The 24,053-nt window shown below is 44.8% G+C and overlaps 1 protein-coding gene across 1 annotated transcript in view; it reads left to right on the plus strand.

Annotated features, from left to right (window-relative positions):
• Positions 1-1,546: 1,546 nt before the first annotated feature.
• rasgrp3 (RAS guanyl releasing protein 3 (calcium and DAG-regulated)) overlaps positions 1,547-24,053 on the plus strand; it is a 69,706-nt gene continuing 47,199 nt past the window's right edge. Inside the window, exons 1-5 of the mRNA XM_084321212.1 lie at positions 1,547-1,655; positions 3,634-3,751; positions 12,578-12,625; positions 16,514-16,645; positions 17,464-17,611. Of these exons, the coding sequence (XP_084177338.1) occupies positions 1,586-1,655; positions 3,634-3,751; positions 12,578-12,625; positions 16,514-16,645; positions 17,464-17,611 (516 nt within the window). The 5' untranslated portion in view covers positions 1,547-1,585. The remainder of the gene's footprint in view (positions 1,656-3,633; positions 3,752-12,577; positions 12,626-16,513; positions 16,646-17,463; positions 17,612-24,053) is intronic.

The following is a 24,053-nucleotide window of genomic DNA, read 5'->3' on the forward strand; positions in this document are numbered from 1 at the left end:
GATGAATTGAAAATGGGGGACCCTGATGTAAACAAGACGAAAGTCTTTCTCTGGTCTGCATCCCCTTAACAATTGTGTGTATTGAGCTGTACTGTATTGTACCCATTCTGCAATCTGTTAATAAAGTTTTCAATCAATCAAACCAAAGACATTTCAAAATAACAGAAGTAACGTGCCGTGGCTCCCTCCTCCCTCTGAACATGAGCTAAAACTACTGTTTGGGCTTGAGCGGAGGGGCACAGCGCACCACTGTCAATTATGTGTATGCATGTGAATGAATGTTGGTGGTCGGAGGGGCCGTAGGCGTTGATTATTCGCCACGCTTCCGTGAGTCTGCTCTGTATGACTGTGTATGAACGAATAATGGACTCTGTGAAGAGCGCTATATAAATCCAAGTCATTATCATTATTATCATTAATTACCCTGATTATCCTGTTTTCATGATTGTGGGAAGCCAAAAATCATAATTTTAAATGAAACTCGATTAAAACACACACACACACACACACACACACACACACACACACACACACACACACACACACACATTTAGAATCTTTATTTATGTCCACATAAAGACAATGTTTAAAGGACACAAATATTATCAGTGCACTTGTACATTGTGGGTTATTCTGATACAGTCGTGCCCAAATTGACAATGGCAACCAAAGTTACACACACACATGGATGATGAACCTGACAATCTACACACAGCTCATGGATACAGATAGCAGCGTCTTCTCCAAATTCCCCGGCTGCCAATAATTGCTGACACTGAGCAATATCTTGCTAATTGTTTGGCTCTTCTCTTCGGAAGACCGGCCATCTGAAGGCCTCTAACACCCAACTTATGGACATGACCCAGGCTTCCAAATATGAAGATTAAAAGTTTACAGTTGTAGCCGAGTTGTGATATGGTATGGTCTAACAGTTAATATTTTAACATTTTGGTTGTAAAGGCTTCCTCTAGACTGTAGTCAAACGTGCAGCCAACTTCTAGGATGAGAACCTCTCTGTTATTCTCATTAACAATAACAACATCGGGGGTGTTTGCTGAAATATCAGAGAACAATGAATTGTCCCTACACAGATTGAGCATATATGGCTTCACACTGGTGTGCTTATACAGCTTGCCGTACAACACACACACACACACACACACACACACACACACACACACACACACACACACACACACACACACACACACACACACACACACACACACACACACACACACACACACACACACACACACACACACACACACACACACACACACACACACAATCATCATATTAAGCCTAATGCTGGTGGCCACAAGCGAAGGCCTCCAATAAGAAATGTACTCAGCATTTTAGTCTGTTCAGATTCTCACAACTGAAAACAGTGTTCATTATCACCACTCTTACTGACCATTGGCTGCCTTCTCTTCCCAGGGAGCTCCTGATTGGATTAGAGCCGTGCGTAGGACGTGTTTGTCCCTGACCTCCAGCTGTGGAGGTGTGCCATGTGTTCCCCTGCCCGGGTGGCATGAACCTGCCTGCTGTGAGGAGCTTCCCCAGTGCACGGCCACGCGGCACCATGGGGTCGTCCGCCCTGGGGAAGGCAGCGTCCCTTGATGCTCTGTTAGAGGAATGCATCCATGCCTTTGGTGAGTGGACATGCACTGCCACACCGCTGACACGAGGTAGTGAAGGTCTGTTCTGTAGTAGTAGTAGTCCTAGTCTTTGGCCCTAGTCCTAGTCTTTGGCCCTAGTCCTAGTATTTGGCCATAGTCCTAGTATTTGGCCATAGTCCTAGTATTTGGCCCTAGTCTGATTTTGTTTTCTGAGTCTCTCAACACAATCCATGCTGGATACCTGCAGCTCTGGGTTAGTTGGCTACAAAACTAATGTAAAGTAGTGGAGCTAAACACTGAAACCTACTCCACAGCACACCCGGAACCAAGACGTTTGTTTGACGTATTATTAACCCTTTCACTACCACACTACCAAAGGGTTAACCCTTTCACTGCGACAATACAGAAGGATAAGCCTTGGCTTTCACTGCCACACAACAAAGGGTTAACCCTTTCACTACCACACTACAAAAGGTTAACCATTTCACTACCACACTACAGACGGTAAGGTTAACCTTCTGTAGTGTGGTAGTGAAATGGTTAAGATTAAGTGCTCTTTACAGTGGCCACATTAACATTAGCCTTTTTTTGTGGCTAACTAAGGAGGAGCTGGGTATCCAGTATTAGTACAGCATAGAGAGGACTCTACCCATTGACAGCATCGTTAGGAAATAGGGCTATAGGAGTCCAAAATTCTGAACTTTTTAAGCTAAGGTTTGGGTTATGATTTGAAATTGTAGACCATCATGGTTTCTTAAACTTTTGAAGTCAGCCAAATGAGAGACCCATCGTGGGACCCAGGCTCATTGAAACATATCACAAACACACTACTGTTGTCATGTGTGGATCCACCACTAGAAGGCATCTAGAAACCGCCTTTGCTTTATAGTTGGAAGTAGAAGAAAAAAATCTATTAATTCTATCATTGTAATATAAAATCATGTCATAAGGTGCATACATTGTTTATAGGACTAGGACTAGTAATTATCCACAGAAATATCTCACACCATGCAAACACTGTACATTCTTTACAACAATATCAACAACTTGATACCATACATAACTTAGGCCATGGTATGGTATAATGGTATAATATTTACAATGACCAGTGGTGTAACAATCTCAAATATCGAAATGTAAAATGATGTGTGAGCGATGTGGTAGATGATTCTCCTTCTCTCGTTCTCTTCCCTAGGTCTCTCATTTTTGTCTCTCAGTTTAACTGGTAATATGGTATGGCTATTGCTATTAGCATAATGTTTAAAAAAGACAGTTCACCCAAAATAAAATAAAAACTATTTCAAGTCAAGTCAAGTCAAGAGTTTTAATTGTCACGGCATACAGGTATACAATGAAATGCGGCTGGTCTTGCCCGCGACGATGTGCAATACAGTGGTACAACATATAATAGAATCCAATAAAATTACAGTGGTACAACATATAATAGAATCCAATAAAACAACAGTGCAATAAACAGGTAACATGGTGTGCCATCTCGGTATCTGTACATAGTATTTACAGAGCATATAGGACATGCTAGGTAGCTTTAGTAGTGCAATACACTGTTCCTGTTGTTTTACTAATTTAAAGTGGCCTTTCCTCTGGCCATAAGTGTGCGTGTGTGCGGCATGAGTGTTAAAGTGGCTGCTAGTGTGTGAGCGTGCTCAGCGTGCGTGTCTTGTGTGTGCTTGTGTGTGCTTGTGTGTGGATAGTTCAGTTTCTGTGTCTCTCAATGTTCATTGTTCAAGGCTCTGATGGCCTGGGGGAAGAAGCTTTTACCCAGAGTGCTATCTATCCATCCAGATAGTTTTGGTGTGATATGCCTAGTAGTTTTGGAGATGAGAAACTGTAGAGATGTCTGCCTTCACTCCAATACAATGGCAATGTCTCTTTCCAGAAATCATGACAGTGGTTACTCAAAATAATCCACAGACCTTGTTGTGAGCAGTTTCATGTAGGAACTATTTTGTACCGAAGTACACCCCTGACATCATGTTGCCTCTCTCCACAGATGACAGTGGGGAGCTGCAGGCCAGCCACCTCCCCCGCACCCTGCTCCTCATGCACCGCTGGTATGTCACGTCCACCGAGCTCGCCAGGAAGCTGCTTATGATATATCCTTCCACGCAGTGCTTTTTTAATTTACATTTTAATCAGCCCAGTATTTGTAGATTTACAACACACACACACACACACACACACACACACACATGCAACTGAATACATAGCCTCTCGTACTGAAAGAATGAATTAATTTATTTTTCATTGTTATGCCACCTTGTAGGACGACACCTTTATAAAACATGAATAATAATCCATAATACTAAACTCCAATTGTGTATGTAACTATGTATATCTTTTTCTATATTGGTGATTATATTTGTGATCATTGACGTTACTGTGAGATCATAGTTCACCCACCTTCTACCTTCACCACTGCATCACTACTTCCATGTTGAGCTCCTGCTGAGTGCAGATCAACTTCACAAGCTTCAGCTACACATTCGGGAAACTGTATTGTTGGTCTTAGAAGAAACCTCATACCGATACTATACCCCTCAATATGGGAGGCTGTTCAGGACATTTTAAAAATGCTTTTTATTTTTTAAACTAGTTTAAAAAAGTTTAAACTTATAAAGGAGTATGTCATATTGCAGTAAAAAAAAATAGATTAAAAAACAATAGCGATAGAGGCCTTGCACAGAATGTTTGCGTAGTTCTCTTTCTTCCAGCATGGCTGCCTGTAACATAGCAACCATTGTTTTGTACATGACAATGGAAGAAACTATGGTTGCTATGTGTTGATACAGTATATGAGAAATATATCAAGAATATAACAATATAATAATTTGGTCTTCTTATTGGATCTTGTAAACAAGTCACAGTAGAACCGTATACGATGTCTGTCCAGGAAGTTCAACACCTGCTGTATCAGCATTATGTTATCTGGCTAATAGCTTTCTAATCGATTTAGCGTTAGTGAGTTGATGGCATCTGACCACCGCCTCTGTACCTGTATGATTTGTATCTACTAATCAATGACTCTCTCTATTGCTCTATGTCTGTGTGCACGCATGTGTGTATGTGTTTGTTTGTTTGTTGCTCTGTCTCTCTCTCTCTTCTCTTTTTTTCCTCTACCCATCCCCCCCCCCCCCCCCCCCCACACACACACACACACTCTCCCAGTATTCCTGTGTTGCATGTAATGCATGTAGCTGAAGTCTCACGTGAAGAGCTGGTGGTCCTGGAGTGTTTTGTTTTCTTGTGCGCCACATGGTCTTCTACTGAACTGGGGCTGAGTCACTTCCTAGTACCAGTCCTTTACTTCATGGAAACACATCATCAATCATCGACCAGAGATATAACGAAGGTTATCCTATAACCCTAGTTATATGAATACTGGCAAGCGTCTTGCTCGCCCCATTGGACCAGCTCGTTTATACCTATTGTATACATTGAAAGTATTTCTCATGCACCTTACATCTATCCAGCCACGCCCACTTCCGGCTACGCATATAACCCTGTGGCGTGGCTATGCTCCGAAAAACAGTCAGGTGTCCTCAGGGCCGCGAAGCAAGACGCTTGCCAGTACTCATATAACTAGGGTTATAGGATAACCTTCGTTATATTTCGATACTGGCTACGCGTCTTGCTCGCCCTATTGGACCAATGGGTGGAGCAAGGCGCGTAGACCTGATAAATGTACCCCCTGAGGTCCTCTTTACGACCATCAGAAAATGGGGAGGGTCCTGGCCCTCACACTCGTCCTAGCGAGGAGTGGAGGGATAGAACACTGACTATGCAAAAAAGGGTGCAGTATCCAAAAAACGCACAAAGTGAGTAGACCGCGTGAAAAAACCCACGTCTACCTCACCAGGCATCCTGCCCGTTACCTAGCGACGGGATGCAGAGGAGGTTCCAGCCCCATGGACCGCACGAGAAACAGGGCTCTCTGTCAGGTCCATGAGCTAGAACCCGACCAAAGGGACCTGGTGAGGTCAACGAAGCTGCAGCATACGTGTCCTCCCCCAGGCGTTGTTTGTGACACCACCTCCCCTTCGTCAGGACCACCGAGTTCCACATTCTAACGAATTGTTGACTGGTAGGTGGGGGTTCAGGATGAGTCCTGAGTCCCTGACATCACCGCCCCTCTATAACTGGTGTACCAGGCGGGGGGGGGGGGGAGTCCGGTACGCCGTGTGACCACTGGCATACCGGGGAGACATCCACTCCTTGAAGAGGATTGCTCCTTTAACCCAGGCTGACAGGATCCTTAGCGAGAGCAGGGCTCGACCGTGCCTGGAGGAGACGCACTGGTCCTTTGACCATGAGCCACACAGGGGGCGCTTAGAGGGGCTGACTGGGAACCTCCCCCCCCTGCGACGAGCAGGATATGTTAATATCTGATCTGACACTGAGGACCCCAGGGCGGGACCCCACATACATACGTCACGAGCGCACCTGGCAAAGCTCTCGCTCATTACCCACACCCTTGTCAGGTCTTTGTCTTGACATTAATTGAATGAATGAATGAATGAAAACTTTATTTAACAGATTGCAGAATGGGTACAATACAGTACGGCTCAATACACACAATTGTTAAGGGGATGCAGACCAGAGAAAGACGTTTGTCTTGTTTACATCAGGGTCCCCCATTTTCAATTCATATTGACATTTATGACATACTCAACATACATGACATTTATGGCATAGGGACATACAGGTATTTAGTACTGTTACATTTGTGACATATACGATATTCAAATATACAGTACTGTTACCCATAGATCCTGACAGAGTATATACATATGATGGGGAGGGGACTGTACATTAGGAGGGGGTGGGTGGGTGGGAGAGAAATATACATACAGTGGGGAGGAGACTGTACATTTGGAGGGGGTGCGTGGGTGGGAGAGAAATATACATACGGCGGGGAGAGAATATATACATGCAGTGGGGAGGAGACTGTCTATTAGGAGGGGGTGGGGGTGGGGGGTTTGGACATTTACAGTGGCCAGTTTCGAATTGCAGCCTCCCGTAGGTGCTATTTAAGAGCGGTTTTGAATGTGGGTAGGGATTCACATTCCTTTACAGCTTTGGGTAGGGCGTTCCACATTGATGTGGCATAATTGCAAAACGTGTTTAGTCCCTTGTTTGAGCCGAATCTGGGTTTAACATGATTTGTTGAGCTTCCTCTGGTGTTGTGGTCGTGGTATTCACTGACCTTTGGGAAGTATTTTGACATGTACATGGGTACCTTAGTCGTATAGTGTATCTTGTAGACCAGGCCCATTGCAAGTTGCTGTACTCTGTCGTCTACTCTAAGCCATCCTAGGTTGTCAAAGTGGGCATGGGTGAGGTGGGTTCTAGGGGTAAGGTCAAGTAGAAGTCTGACCAGTTGGTTTTGTGATGTTTGTAATCTTGTTTTTAGCGCCTTTGAGGTGCTTTGGTACCATGAGGTGCAAGCATAGTCGTAGTACCCTTGAATGAGTGCTCCTGCCTTCAGGGTATTCTTGTTTACCAGAGAGGAGATCCGGTACAAGAATCTAGTTCGTTGGTTGACTTTCTTTATTACATTGGATGCCATTTTGTCACAGGAAAGATTTGCCTCTAGGATGGAATCCAGGTAGGTAATTTCATCTTTCCTTGTGACAATATTGTCACCCACTGTAACTGAGAAGCCGTCGGTCTTGCTGAGTTTGTTATTTGAACCGAAGAGAATGGACTCTGTTTTGCCCATGTGTAATGATAGTTTGTTATCAGCGAGCCATATGCAGATTTTGCCTAGTTCCGAGCTGAGGGTTTTTTCAACCTGCAACTTGTTCTTGTCAGAGACCAGCAATCGAGGCTGGGCGCCTCGATTGTGAACCCTGGTTCATTCCTTCTCGCTGTGGCCTTTTGTAGAGGTGGTAGTGGAGGAATGTTGCCGTTGATCGTGTCGCCAGCCGCCACCGTCTGTGTAGGTAGCCGTTGTCTTGTTGTGCTAGCGATGCTAGCTGCCGCTTCCTGGGTCAGCAGACCTAACTGTCGTCTCTGGTTCCGTGTCATTACAGGTCCAGGGTTCTGGTGTATGTCACCCAACATGAGCAAATATAATAGAAACATTGATTTCCTATCAAACTTGCCTGTCGGGGGTAATTTCTTGCGTTCCGAATTCGCTGTGAGTACTGTGTGGATAGCCGTGGCTCCGAAGGCTGGATGCTTCCTCTCCATGCCCGTTAACAAATAGAAGTCACAATGGGACTGCTGATTTACGTTTTCGCTACCCTCCACTTCTGTCTGGAGTTGTTGTTTGAGTGGTGAATTCAGGTACAAGTTCATAATCCACAGGAGGGAAAGTAGAAAATGTGCAAAATACTTTGTTGTTGTTCTGTTGCGTTGGTTACGGGAGCTGGGTAAAATGCGACCACCCATGTCGAAGCCGGAAGTGTTGAGCAGTGTTGACATGAGCAGTGTTAGCTCTGTGTTGTTTATAAGTGAAAAACATACGCGATGCATATGCCTTTTTATCGCTTGAAAACTCCACACGAAAAACCAACCATCATTTGTGGGCTCTGAGCTTACGTTGTTCAAAAACGTGTCACACAAGAGCCACCACGGCTCCATTTCACAAGACAGACAATCGCCACCCGTTTACACTTCTTTATCAGAAAGGGTAACCTGGCCCACTTGTCATTTTGTTTCGGGCACACATTAAACACGTTTGAGTGAAATTACTGCACGTTTGTTTCAACCAAAAAATTCCGCTCTTTCAAAGAGTGGTCTCTTTATTGAACAAAAACATATGCAAACGGGGGGTTGGGGGGGAATCACAGGCGTTTTAGCCCGGTCCCGCAACCTCCATCGTGGCACGGGTCAAGGGTCGTACAGCCTTGATGTGCTGCGTGACGCCTTGCGGACAATGTTGGGAACAATGAAAAAATGGGGGACCCTGATGTAAACAAGACGAAAGTCATTCTCCGTCCGCCCCGCAACAATTGTGTGTACTGAGCCGCACTGCATTGTTAATACAATTTTCAATCAATCAATCAAACAAAACTGGGAGAGGCAAGCAGTATAATTCTTACATTGACTGCCACGTACACATTCCGCGGGGCAGGGGGGTTTAACCTGAGCGCGCCAAGCGGAATATAATACAGGCTGTCCGGTGCTCATGTCTACCGATTAAACGGTGCGATGGGCGACAGTGACAGCCTCAAATGCCAGGCCTCACCTGAGCTCGCCACCGCCCACCGCGCGTGGTCACTCTTCCCGAGGAATCGCCGGTCTGAAGAAACTCTGTGACGTGCGGCAAGCACCAAGCGCTTCCCTTGCTTTCCTTTAGTCCGTCTGGGGAAGAGAGAACAAAGCTTGGACTGCCGTTTCTCTTCCTCCAGTTGCATCTCGCGGGGTCGGGGTTGCTAGGCCCGACACGCCGGGCGAGGAATCGGATGGTGGCCCCATGAAGACGCAGCCTCCAGGCCTAACTCCGCGGGGACACCAGGGTGTAGCCGGAAGTGGGCGTGGCTGGATAGATGTGCATGAGAAATACTTTCAATGTATACAATAGGTATAAACAAGCTGGTCCAATAGGGCGAGCAAGACGCGTAGCCAGTATTGAAATATAACTGGCCACAGGCTCTGCTCCTGCAAGTGTGTGTGTGTGTGTGTGTGTGTGTGTGTGTGTGTGTGTGTGTGTGTGTGTGTGTGTGTGTGTGTGTGTGTGTGTGTGTGTGTGTGTGTGTGTGTGTGTGTGTGTGTGTGTGTGTGTGTGTGTGTGTGTGTGTGTGTGTGTGTGTGTGTGTGTGTGTGTGTGTGTGTGTCTCTCTCTCTCTGTGTCTCTCACACTGGCTTTCTCTTTCTTTCTCTCTCCCAGTCTCCCCCCCCCTCTCTCTGACGCGCTCCCAGTATTCCTGTGTTGCATGTAGTGCATGTAATTAGTCTCACGTGAAGAGCTGGTGGTCCTGGAGTGTTTTGTTTTCTTGTGCGCCACATGGTCTTCTACTGAACTGGGGCAGAGTCACTTCCTAGTACCAGTCCTTTACTTCATGGAAACACATCATCAATCATCGACCAGAGATATAACTGGCCACAGGCTCTGCTCCTGCAAGTGTGTGTGTGTGTGTGTGTGTGTGTGTGTGTGTGTGTGTGTGTGTGTGTGTGTGTGTGTGTGTGTGTGTGTGTGTGTGTGTGTGTGTGTGTGTGTGTGTGTGTGTGTGTGTGTGTGTGTGTGTGTGTGTGTGTGTGTGTGTGTGTGTGTGTGTGTGTGTGTGTGTGTGTGTGTGTGTGTGTGTGTGTGTGTGTGTGTGTGTGTGTGTGTGTGTGTGTGTGTGTGTGTGTGTGTGTGTGTGTGTGTGTGTGTGTGTGTGTGTGTGTGTGTGTGTGTGTGTGTGTGTGTGTGTGTGTGTGTGTGTGTGTGTGTGTGTGTGTGTGTGTGTGTGTGTGTGTGTGTGTGTGTGTGTGTGTGTGTGTGTGTGTGTGTGTGTGTGTGTGTGTGTGTGTGTGTGTGTGTGTGTGTGTGTGTGTGTGTGTGTGTGTGTGTGTGTGTGTGTGTGTGTGTGTGTGTGTGTGTGTGTGTGTGTGTGTGTGTGTGTGTGTGTGTGTGTGTGTGTGTGTGTGTGTGTGTGTGTGTGTGTGTGTGTGTGTGTGTGTGTGTGTGTGTGTGTGTGTGTGTGTGTGTGTGTGTGTGTGTGTGTGTGTGTGTGTGTGTGTGTGTGTGTGTGCGTGCGTGCGTGCGTGCGTGCGTGCGTGCGTGCGTGCGTGGGTGCGTGCGTGCCCAAGAGTTAATTCATGTTTATATCTATGTATATATTTATATAGATATTTAGTTTACCATCATCTCTGCTTAAAATGAGGCAGGATATCCATCAGCTCCAGACTTTCTATCTGATGACATCACGTAAGTTTGACCGAAGATGGTCATTTGAATTGTTAAATGTCCGCTCTTTAGCACCTTACCCTGTCTAAGACCTTAACCGGGATACAAGCTGCAGTATCCAGTATTCTGTTTGCATGTAAATATAGTCATACACAGTAGTACAGGAAGGATAGGCTGTTTATTTTGCTTCAGAGGATGGATGGATTAACAACTGGGAAACAGATTTATAGAAGCCAACAGCAGACAGGCATAAGGTGTTGTTTCCTAGATATATGTTTCAGTAGCAAGGAGAGGAATCTCTGACCTGCAAAAGATGTATTCCAAGAATGCACTCAGCTATGACCTTCAACTGTTGTTCATTTGACCAGATAATGGCAGCTTTTTGGTGACTTTGTCTTTTTACCCCCCTTTATCACTGTTGTTTTTTAATCTTAAAAAAAAAAAAATGAATATAATTCTATTGTTGAACATGATTGTTGACTTTTGGGTGAAGTTTTGTTACTATATTCAAAGGTAGGGGTTTGTCTCTATGAAAATACATAGAGAAAAAATGTGGACCGGGTCCAAAAAAGTACTTTACACACTGTTGCCTATCTGTAGATGCAATGAATTGTGTCTATATATATTTCTCTAGAAAATGTTTTCTAAAAAGTTTCAAATGTAAAAGATAAATTGTTACAAAATCATGTCTAAAATGTATAAGAAAATCTTGGTACCGCCCCTGATCACCAGGTAGGGCTGATAGCTAATTTATTCATTTCCTGTATAAAAAAGATGCAATTGCCTGTTATAAATCGTATAGCTTTACGCTCTGCTCTATTGGAACTATCCCTTTAATCATACTATCAATGAAAAAACGTTCTCCACATGTACGCACCTACTCACCTCTGCCTGACCACACCCACGCTTTAGTTTAGTGCTAAAAGTAGTTAGTTGGTAAAGGAGCTGCTTTGACATTGTATCTTTGTTTTTTCTCTCTCGCTAATTTTCGAGAAAATAAAGCGTTCTGTACTGAGGATTACATGGAGGAGGTGGGGGCTTTCTTGTTCGAAGGCCCAGCGGAGACAAGACACTCCCTTCCGGGGAGTGGCAGAGAGTGCTACGTCTTCCTGGGGACCCTCGTGCTCCGGGACTGGGTTAAAATCTCCACCCCGGAGACGAGATGCCCTGCTATCTGCCGCACCGGATGCTGGCTCCCGCCTATCTTTTGGAGACAGTATGTGCAGCCTCCCGAACGCGAGGGACGCGAGTGACGTGGAAGAAGGTGTGCAAGGGGAGTTGCTCGCCTTGTTCCCTGAGCTCATGGCGGCCGCCGTAGCACCTGTTCCCAATGACATGATAGGTAATCTCTGGCAACGCCGTGCTGTGAGGGAGGCAGGCGTTGTCTGCCCATTCTTCCCCTCAATGGAGGCTTACGTGGCACAGGGACAGGTCATTCCCCGCATCGTCGGCCTTACCCCCCTCCCGCTAGGGGGGGCCGGGGGGCTCGGATCCTCCCCGGTATTCTGATGGTTGTAGGGGGCCTCAGCGGGTACATCTGTCGAGCTTTTCGCTCTGCTCAGCTCCTGTGTTTCAATAGAGGAGCGTAAAGCTATACGATTTATAACAAAGGTTATTCTATAACCCTAGTTATATGAGTATAGCGAGCGCTCTGCTCTGACTCACTGAGGACCCCACGGTCTTCCCTTTTTGGCAGTGAAAGACTGGGGAAGGAGCTGATTGTGTGGCCATGACCCCGCTTTTATAGGAGCGGATGTGGGTGTGGTCAGGCAGAGGTGAGTAGGTGCGTACATGTGGAGAACGTTTTTTCATTGATAGTATGATTAAAGGGATAGTTCCAATAGAGCAGAGCGCTCGCTATACTCATATAACTAGGGTTATAGAATAACCTTTGTTTGTGTTCATACTTGAAAAAGGCCGGAAGGGTCGAAACGTTGTATCTGCTATTTTTTGTCACAATTAAACACCTTGGAGCATCAAAAGTGAGTTGTGAACCCCGCTTTGTAGCCTACATGAAATACATGACATTTGAGTAATTCTGATTTAAATTCAAGAAACAAAATGTCCTTAACCCCAACCCCACGTACCGTGGCTTCCAAGGCGACGACTGCCAAAGAACCCGGCTGAAGATTTGCTATTTAATGAGGTAAGATTCTACAACCACAGTCCAAGCACCTTTCTCCGCTCAGAAAAACATCCTCTGAACCAGAGGCATTTATTACCTTTATTGTTGGTAATAAATGGCTCTGCTCAAAACCAATGGTTCTCAACCCTTCTCATTTCAAGGAAACTGATACACATTGGGCTGCAGAAGATGTGTTGTAAGAACTCCACTACTATCTATATTGTAGCTGAGGAGACAATAGAGGAGAAAGTAAAACTGATAGAAATAGTCACTCTTATACAGTATATTATCTCATTAGGTAAACTGATAGAAATAGTCACTCTTATACAGTATATTCTCTCATTAGGTAAACTTCTAGAAATAGTGAAATATAACTATTCCCTGTTTTTCTGGGGGACCCCTGAAACCTCCTCAAGGACCCCTGGGGCTCCGCACAGACCCCACATCGAGGAGAACTGCTCTATACAATGTGAAATGGTCTTGATGCTAGTAGTGTGTTTCTTTCACTGGGCACTGTGGCTGACTGGCTGGCTGAATTGCAGACTGGTTGGCTAACAGACTGGCTAGCTAACAGACTGACTGACTGACTGACTGACTGACTGACTGACTGACTGACTGACTGACTGACTGACTGACTGACTGACTGACTGACTGACTGACTGACTGACTGACTGACTGACTGACGTACTGACTGGCTGGCTGGTTGACTGGCTGTCTGGCTGACTGACTGTTCCAATTGAAGGGAACATGGAGTGCTGTCATTTGATCTGACAACCAGGAGGAGCAGTGTCCTCAGACGACACCGGGTCCATGCCAACCCTCCAAAGGGCAAATGTTGTTTTGGGGGGATGGGGGGTTTGATGTGAAAGCGTTGTTGAGAGATTCAACGATCTTGTGATCCATTATTTTGCCCAGAGAAGGCCCCTGGGCTGTGTGTCCTTCTATAGACACTGTTGCTATATACTGACAGTTTGTCTGCCAGAAAAAGTTGTGGTTTTCCAAAAAGTCAATTAGCCATCCATAGACCTCTTTAGCAATATTATGTGTCATTGCCTTTTATACGTCATTGCCTTGAGTACATTGGAAATTGACAGTGGTTCTGTATGTCTAGGCCCCTGTTAACAGACTGGCTTAACACTCAAGGTTAGAGAAGTGGGCTTGCGACCAGAATGTTAGCCATTCAAAGCTCTCCCCTCCCTCAATACCCACCACTGAAGTACCCTAGCGGCTCCCAGGTGTGAATGTGTGGAACTGTATGAGTGTGAAGCAGGGTGTTGCTGAAAAAGAACATCCATGGGTAAATAAAGTTAAAAAAAATCCCTGCTCCCCTCAGTGATACGGATAAGCGTCGGTAATCAGCGAGTCAACTCACAATACCCAACCCTTAAAGAAATATTATCCAACAGCTAGGCCAGTGTTGCTGCTAAGAACGTTACTGTTCCTAATTTATGCAAATTACATGTCACTCAGCCCTGCTGGTCTCTGACAAGAACTACTTACAGGTTGAACTCGGCAGAATCTGCACCTAGCTTGCTGATAACAAACTATCATTACACCTGGGTAAAACAGAGTCCATTCTCTTCGGATCAAAAAACAAACTCAGCAAGACCAACAGCTTCTCTGTTACAGTGGGTGACAAGATTGTCACAAGGAAAGATGAAATTACATACCTGGGTTCCATCCTAGAGGCAAATCTTTCCTGTGACAAGATGGCATCCAATGTAATAAAAAAAGTCAACCAACGAACAAGATTCTTGTACCAGATCTCCTCTCTGGTAAACAAGAATATCCTGAAGACTCTAACAGGAGCACTCATTCAAGGGTACTACGACTATGCCTGCACCTCATGGTACCAAAGCACCTCAAAGGCACTAAAAACGGGGGGCGGCCGGGTAGCGCAGCGGACTAAGCGTCTGTCTACCACCACAGAGACAGTGGGACCGAATCCGGCTGTGGTGCCTCCGGCTTGGCCGACCGTCCATACTAACACAATTGGCAGTGTTAGCGGGTGGGAAGCCGGCATTGGGTGGGTCCTGGTCATTGTAAACAGCGACTCCTACAGTTCGGTCGGGGCGCCTGCACAGCAAGGGAAGGATCTGGGAGAGGTAGTGTGACCTTCCACACATTACACTCTCCCAGTGAGAGTCCGCGCTGCCAGGTGAAAAGAAGCGGTGGGCTGGCTACACATGTGTCGGAGGAAGCATGTGATAGTCTCCGCCCTCCCAGACAGACGGTAGGGGGTAGAGTGCGCAACGACCAGGAAGTGGATTGGGAATTGGCATAACGACTAACATTGGGATGGGAGAAAAACGGAAAAAGAAAGGGGGAAAAAAAGTTAAAAAAATAAAAATATAATAAAAGGCACTAAAAACAAGATTACAAACATCACAAAAAAACTGGTCAGACTACTGCTTGACCTTACTCCTAGAACCCACCTCACCCCTGCCCATTTTGACAACCTAGGATGGCTTAGAGTAGACGACAGAGTACAGCAACTTGCAATGGGCCTGGTCTACAAGATACACTACACCACTAAGGTACCCATGTACATGTCGAAATACTTCCCAAAGGTCAGTGAATACCACGACCACAACACCAGAGGGAGTTCCACAAATCATATTCAACCCAGATTCGGCTCAAACAAGGGACTAAACATGTTTCGCAATTATGCCACATCAATGTGGAATGCCCTACCCACAGCCGTAAAAAATGTTTAATCCCTACCCACCTTCAAAACCGCTCTACGGGAGGCTGCAATTCGAAACTGGCCCCCGTAAATGTCCAAACTCTGCCCACCCCCCACCCACTCTCTCCCAATGTACAGTCTCCTCCCCCTCGTATGTATATATTTTCTGTTAGGATCTCTGTTTAACAGTACTGTATATTTGCATATCGTGTATGTCACAAATGTAACAGTACTGTATATCTGTATGTCATGTATGTCCTAAATGTCATGATATATATCTGTAAATCACTATGTCATGTATGTCATAAATGTCATTATGAATTGAAAATGGGGGACCCTGATGTAAACAAGACAAAAGACTTTCTCTGGTCTGCATCCCCTTAACAATTGTGTGTATGAGCCGTACTGTATAGTACCCATTCTACAATCTGTTAATAAAGTGTTCAATCAATCAATCAATCAATCAATGCCTCCAACCTTGTGCTGCTTGTGATTTTTCAGTGTATCATATCACTATGATATGATATGATATCACACCTCTTCTGGTGTGCCTTAAAGTCACATAAAAACATGCCATTTTATGGTTTTTTTAACACGTTAATCGCATGATAGGCTGTGATTAATCATGATTAAAGTAACACGCCAACATTATGGGAAGTTCATTAAATGAAATAAAATATTATGATAATACTTTCCCGTATCAAAGTTGACCAACTTTGCTCCTTGGACAGCAGCTGCTCATGTTTTGCTATCTCCTCTAGTGTGACCATTCTATACATTTACAACCAAACGTATTAGATGGGTTGAGAACCACTGTTCTGGTTGTCAAGCTTTTTGGTTCATGACCTAAAAACTCTCCTGCAACCCCTCAAGCACAGATAGAATGTTCAGGAATTTCAAAGAATGATTTTCATTTCCCTTTTTCAAGTTATTTCACTAGCCTGAAGTTAATTGGAGAAGGGCTATAGACTTCAAGTCTTCATTGTTTCTTAAGAAAAAGAAAAAGAAAATCTGTTCCAAAGATTACATGTGTGTGTGTGTGTGTGTGTGTGTGTGTGTGTGTGTGTGTGTGTGTGTGTGTGTGTGTGTGTGTGTGTGTGTGTGTGTGTGTGTGTGTGTGTGTGTGTGTGTGTGTGTGTGTGTGTGTGTGTGTGTGTGTGTGTGTGTGTGTGTGTGCGTGCGTGCGTGTGTGTGTGTGTGTACGCGCGTGCGTGTGCGTACAGGTACTGGATAGTGACGTTCCCAGCAGAGTTTAACCTGGACCTGGGTCTGATCAGACTGACAGAGGAGTTCAGGGACGCAACAGCTCAGCTGGGCTGTGAGGAGCACTTCAAACTCATAGACATCTCTACCATGTGAGGAGCCAGCACTGACACTCACTCACTCACTCACTCACTCACTCACTCACTCACTCACTCACTCACTCACTCACTCACTCACTCACTCACTCACTCACTCACTCACTCACTCACTCCCACACTCACTCACTCACTCACTTAAACTCTCACACTCACACACACACACACACACGCACGCACGCACGCACGCACGCACGCACGCACGCACGCACGCACGCACGCACACACACACACACACACACACACACACACACACACACACACACACAGACAGACAGACAGACAGACAGACAGACAGACAGACAGACAGACAGACAGACAGACAGACAGACAGACAGACAGACAGACAGACAGACAGACACACTCACTCACTCACTCACACACACACACACACACACACACACACACACACTCACTCACTCACTCACTCACTCACTTAAACTCTCACACTCTCTCTCACACACACACACACTCACTCACTCACTCACTCACTCACCTACTCACTCACTCACTCACTCACTCACTCACTCACTCACTCACTCACTTAAACTCTCACACTCTCTCTCACACACACACACACTCACTCACTCACTCACTCACCTACTCACTCACTCACTCACTCACTCACTCACTCACTCACTCACTCACTCACTCACTCACTCACTTAAACTCTCACACTCTCTCTCACACACACACACACATTCACTCACTCACTCACTCACCTACTCACTCACTCACTCACTCACTCACTCGATTGAAACTAAATTCCCCCACTGTGCTCAGACCGCTGCCACTGTGCTGTGTCTCACCTGTAGCCCCTCCTATGACTGGATGCGTAAGCTGACCCAGAGGAAGAAACAAGCCAAGAAGGGCAAGGCCTCGCTGCTGTTTGACCACCTGGAGCCCATGGAGCTGGCGGAGCACCTGATCTTCCTGGAGTTCAAGTCCATTAGGAGGATATCTGTGAGTGAAGAATAGGAGAGGGATGTCCACTGCTACTCTGAGTAGTGTCTTGGTCCCGTATTCACAGAGCGTCCCAGAATAGGAGTTCTGCTGATCTTGGGTCAGTAACCAACAACATTTGACCTTAAAGGGAAATGCCACCTGTTAAGAATTCACATAATTATGTTCTCCCTGTGCCCCAGGACAGTTCAGACAGTATTTGTGAGCATCACACCACTCTCTCCTAAAGCTATACATCAGAGAGAGGGACGGCTCCATAGACAATGAATGGAACTCTGACTTTAAAATGTTTGTGTGAGTTCTTACACCCAAACAAGGTTCATATGCTCACAATGCTCAAAGACTTCAACCCGTATTAACCTCTTATGCCCGATGAGATTTATTTCATGGCACAAATAGATCAATACAGTCCGTATTAAGTGATGTTGTGTTTCTTTTTCAAATGTAGCCAAGGGTAAAGACCATAACCCTATCAAAACAGCAGTCAAAGTGTATATTTTCAGCACTACGTTTGTTTACCAACGATTTGTAAGTGTTATTAGCGAAAGATGAGCTTATAAAAATATCTGCGCATTGCACCGGAAAAGGGACCATTTAGATGTGACGACAGAAAGCGGCATGAAATCGCTGTAGTCCTAAGAAAGAGGAGACCTGGGGCTTTCGATGGACGTCTAAATTTAGTCTAAAAACTACACTACCCAGCTCACACCAGCTGCATACAAACGTACAGTAGGCCAACCATTTCTCTTTTACAAATATTGACGTGAAAAGCGTGTTTATATCTCACAGGTCGAATTCAGGTTGAAGCTAATCATATCAAAGGTGTGTTGATATCCTAGTAGGTATTGGAAGGTGTGTTGATATCCTAGTAGGTATTGGAAGGTGTGTTGATATCCTAGTAGGTATTGGAAGGTGTGTTGATATCCTAGTAGGTATTGGAAGGTGTGTTGATACCGTAGTAGGTATTGGAAGTTGTGTTGATACCTTAGTAGGTATTGGAAGGTGTGTTGGTACCGTAGTAGGTATTGGAAGGTGTGTTGATATCCTAGTAGGTATTGGAAGGTGTGTTGATACCGTAGTAGGTATTGGAAGGTGTGTTGATACCGTAGTAGGTATTGGAAGGTGTGTTGATATCCTAGTAGGCATTGGAAGGTGTGTTGATACCGTAGTAGGTATTGGAAGGTGTGTTGATACCGTAGTAGGTATTGGAAGGTGTGTTGATATCCTAGTAGGTATTGGAAGGTGTGTTGATACCGTAGTAGGTATTGGAAGGTGTGTTGATATCCTAGTAGGCATTGGAAGGTGTGTTGATACCGTAGTAGGCATTGGAAGGTGTGTTGATACCGTAGTAGGTATTGGAAGGTGTGTTGATATCCTAGTAGGTATTGGAAGGTGTGTTGATATCCTAGTAGGCATTGGAAGGTGTGTTGATACCGTAGTAGGTATTGGAAGGTGTGTTGATATCCTAGTAGGTATTGGAAGTTGTGTTGATATCATTGTAGGTATTGGAAGGTGTGTTGATATTTTAGTAGGTATTGGAAGTTATGTTGATAGCCTAGTATAGGTATTGGAAGGTGTGTTGATATCATAGTAGGTATTGGAAGGTGTGTCTCTATATTCTCTGTTGTCTGAAGAAGAGCATAATGCTCAAAATGTCACATGGTTGTGATACCAGTAAATGGCCAGGTCTTGGCCAGGTCTTGCTAGAAAATTAGATCATTGATCTCAAGTGACTACCTGGTAAAATAAAGGTAAAATAAAAAAGATTAAATGTTCATGGGAGCATTATCTAGTGTACAGACTGTTGTTTTTGGTCAGGATATGACCATAGGGATAGCTTGATTCCCCCCTGAACCGTATCTCCTCCTGAACCTATCTTCCCTATTCTGTTCAAGAATCAAATCAAATCAAATAAAATTTATTTGTAAGGCCCGACCACACACGTTAATGTCCCCATGGGCCGTACATGTCTTCTTTAAACAAGTCAAGAAGAAACATCACAATAAGTCAAGAACAAAACAAGAACACCATAAGGTCCAACATTTTTTAAATTAATGCAACACTCCCAGACATACCCCACGTGAAGGTAAGGAAAAACTCACTAAAACCTAGCAATAGGAAAAAATGCACCACAGGCAATGTGGAGGAGAGAAACCTTAGAAGGGCCATTCAAGGGGGGATCTCCCTTCTTAGATGTCAGTGATAGTAGTGTTGCAGTAAAAACAGGCGAACAGTTGGTAAGCATGCACTCATGTGTGTAGTGAAACACAGATGAGTGCATGCGATAGCAACTGAACATTTTGAAAGATTAAAGATAGAGCTGATAGCGATAGCAACTGAACATTTTGAAAGATTAAAGATAGAGCTGATAGAATAGAATAGAATAGATCTTTATTTTTCATTGTTGGTACAACGAAAATTTGTTAGGAACATCACCACTGGCATACAAACATAAGATATAGCATGTGCAAAATAATAATGTCAATAATAATAGTAATATAGTAATAAAGTATCAATGTCCCAATGTCCTCAATATATAACATACCATCATTGTCCCAAGTGCATTTAGTGCTAGTGCAAATAAATTAATAAATATAAATATTTCAGTCCAGTGAGTTAATGGAAGGAGGGGGGGGGGGGCGTTGACTTGCAAAGGATGAAATATTGTATAGTGCAGCAATGCAAGTCCGGTTCACAGTTTTTGTTGTAATGTGGGAGTGGGAGTTATGTCACCGGGGGTGGGATGCGGGGGGGGGCAAGTTGATGTTCGTCGTTGAGCATCCTGACAGCCCGTGGGTAGAGGCTGTTGGTCAGTCTGCTGGTTCCAGACTGGATGGATCTGTACCTTCGACCAGAGGGCAGCAGTTGAAAGAGATGGTTTGCTGGGTGGTACTGGTCTTGTAAGATGTTATTTATACGCCGTAGGCAGCGGGAGGTAAAGACTGTGGAGATATCTGGGAGGCTAGTTCCAGTGATCCTCCTCGCAGCCTTGACCACTCTGTGGAGGGCCTCCTTCTCTGCCCTGGTGCAGCTAGGAAACCACACCAGTAGTCCGTACGTGAGTACACTCCCTACTGCGCAATGGTAGAAGTTGGCCATCAGTCCCTGTGGGAGTTTAGCCCATTTAAGCTTCCTAAGATAGAAAAGGCGCAATCTATTTGATAGCGGATCTATTTGAGGCACAGGGGCGGCGCAAGAGGGTCGCGTCCTCCCGGTCTTCATCACGGGACGTCCAACACTCGTCATCACTCCGAGACAGCCGGAGACAGGGAGACAGGGGGGCACGCAGAGAGGGTCGCATCCTCCCGGTCTTCATCACGGCACGTCCAACACTCCGGTCATCACTACGAGACAGCCGGAGACAGGGAGACAGGGGGGCACGCAGAGAGGGTCGCATCCTCCCGGTCTTCATCACGGCACGTCCAACACTCCGGTCATCACTACGAGACAGCCGGAGACAGGGAGACAGGGGGGCACGCAGAGAGGGTCGCATCCTCCCGGTCTTCATCACGGGACGTCCAACACTCCGGTCATCACTCCGGGACAGCCACTCACAGGGAGACAGGGAGACGGGACAGGCGTTAGACAGCTCGCGTGATTGTGATGGGCGGACATAGCAATAGATACAAGTGATAAGCATATATGTGAATAGAATAGATATATGAAGTAAGCATATTATGTCAATAGAATAGAAGTACTTAACCCAGCAATGAAACCACGTTGACAGACCATGGACAGAAGATGGTAAGAAGCTGATCCATGGCCTCGTGGTGCACGTAGAACAGTCACTGCAATCTTGGCCAAGACCCCGAGACATCCACCACCTTGGTCAGCACTACGAGACAAGCACTCAGAGCGATGGGGGGGGGGGGGTTGGGACAGGGGTTAGAGAGTTCCCATGTTTGTAGTGGGCAGAGATGGAGCAATAAATACATGTAGTGAGCATATATATACATGGTGACAGTAGAATCATAGTATATAAGAAAATTGTGAAATTGAGTAATAGATAGAACTACTGCAAGCGTATGGATACAGGATGAGATACAAGACAATAGCTCAGGGCCGTATGCCCCGTGGGGGCAGGAGAAGTCACTCAGAAGGTTCAGCACTGCAGGCCAGACAGAAGACGGTATGAAGCTGTTCCATGGGACTGGTTGAGACAGAGACAGAGGTTAAAATGTAAAATGCAGAAAAGCAGACATGGGAGCAAATAGACATCCTAACTAAACTAGACAGATTAATCTAAGGGTCAGTCCCCGACCAGGTGAGATCAGGGTAGGTTGAAGGAGAGAGAGAAAAGATGGGTCTTAAGCAGGGATTTAAAAGCTTCGACAGAGCAGGCGCCCCTGACGACGGCAGGTAATTTGTTCCACAGGTAGGGAGCGCGGTAGACAATAATAATAATAATAATAATAATAATAATAATCTTCATTTATATAGCACCTTTCATACACAGAATGCAGCTCAAAGTGCTTAACAGAGACACGTCTTCTTTAAACAAGTCAAGAAGAAACAACACAATAAGTCAAGAAAAAAACAAGTATACCAAAAAAAATTTAATAAATAAATGCAACACTCCCAGACATACCCCACGTGAAGGTAAGGAAAAACTCACTAAAACCTAGCAATAGGAAGAAATGCACCACAGGCAATGTGGAGGAGAGAAACCTTAGAAGGGCCATTCAAGGGGGGATCTCCCTTCTTAGATGTCGGTGATAGTAGTGTTGCATGTTGCATTAAAAACAGGCGAACAGTTGGTGAGCATGCACCCATGTACGTAGTGAAACACAGATGAGTGCATGCGATAGCAACTGAACATTTTGAAAAATTAAATATAGAGCTGATAGTGATAGCAACTGATTTTTTTTTAACTTTATTGCCAACAGCAATACAATGACAGTACAGTACAGTACAGTACAAATGACAGTACAGACAAAAAAAATATTATAAAGTAAACATTTACAAATAACTAACCTTGAGATTGGGTCCCTTCTCCAAAACATTCCCGCCTACACAAATATACCTACACATTTCCCTCTCTGTATATACATACCCATAATACACACATGTACATTTCCCTCCATCCTGTCTCAAAGCAGTGTGTCCCAAGCCTACCCAAGATAGCTAGTAATTGACCTCCATCTCCTCTCAAAGAGAGGCATCTTCAGCTGTAGCTGGGCTGTCATGTGTTCCATCATAATATGTACATGTTTAACTTTCTGTTTCCATTGAGCAGTCGTAGGGGACTCAGGTTTCATCCAGTTAATAGTAATTCTTTTTTTGTGCAATCATCAATAAGATGTGTAGTATATAGTATTGATCCGTGTCCTACACTCGTTCACTCTGTATTTCTAACAGAAACAACATTGGGTCCATGGGGATGTCCGTTTCCAATATTTTCTCTATTTCTTCTTTTATATCCTTCCAAAACGTCTGTATTTTTGGGCAGTCCCAGAATATGTGCGTATGATCCCCAACCATACCACATTCCCTTCAGCATTTGTTGGTAGAGTCCTTTTCGAAGACACATGCTGTCAATGGAGTTCTGAAGAATCTCATTTTGACCTTCCAATCAAATTCTTTCCATAACTGGCTTCCAATCCCCCTGTGACAGTTAGAACACATGGCAATCCTCATCCTCCACTATTGTATTCATCTCTAGTTCCCATTTTTCTTTAATATGTAGAGTGTCATCAGACATGTCTAGCCTTAGATTTTGGTACATAAGGGATATTTGTTTTCTTGTCAATATCGGGCGTTCACACAGTCATATAAAATGGAATTCTATATTGGTTGGTTCTTTCTTAATAGTATCCCAATCTGTGTGTTTAGTGACATAATTTCTCATTTGTAAATATCTGTATAAGTCACTTGATGGTAGAGAAAATCTGTTTTGTAGTTGTGAGAAAGATTTAAATGTATTCCCATCAAATAGTCAGCCCACCTTTTGTATGTGTTATCCCACATGGATGGGAGAAACTCTATGTTTCCTACTATGGGCATAGCCCTTGACAAAGCTACGGTACCTTTTATGTGTTTTTGAACTGTGTTCCAGATTTTCAGTGTATGTTTGATCCATATATTAGTTATATTGTGGAACAGCATCCCCACCTCCATTAGGCTTGCCCCCTCGATAGATGCCTTCAAATCTAGGCTCAAAACCCACTTCTACCTACTAGCCTTTCCTGTTCACTGACTCATGCCCTGTTTTCCTATGTGTTCTACCCTCTGTACAGCACTTTGGTTGACACGTGTCATGTTAAATGTGCTATATAAATAAATCTGATTGATTGATTGATTGATTCAAATTTTTCCCTGCAATGTTTTACTCATAAATGGGAGGGTGGATATTGATATTCCTGGTATGGAGTTTTGCTCAATAGAGACCCAGCCGGTTTCCATATCCTTTACCATCCAGGCCACCACTGCTCGAAGCTGAGCA

Source organism: Notolepis coatsorum (genome assembly GCF_963971535.1).
Source record: "Notolepis coatsorum genome assembly, chromosome: 9".
In the NCBI taxonomy this organism is placed as follows: domain Eukaryota; kingdom Metazoa; phylum Chordata; class Actinopteri; order Aulopiformes; family Paralepididae; genus Notolepis; species Notolepis coatsorum.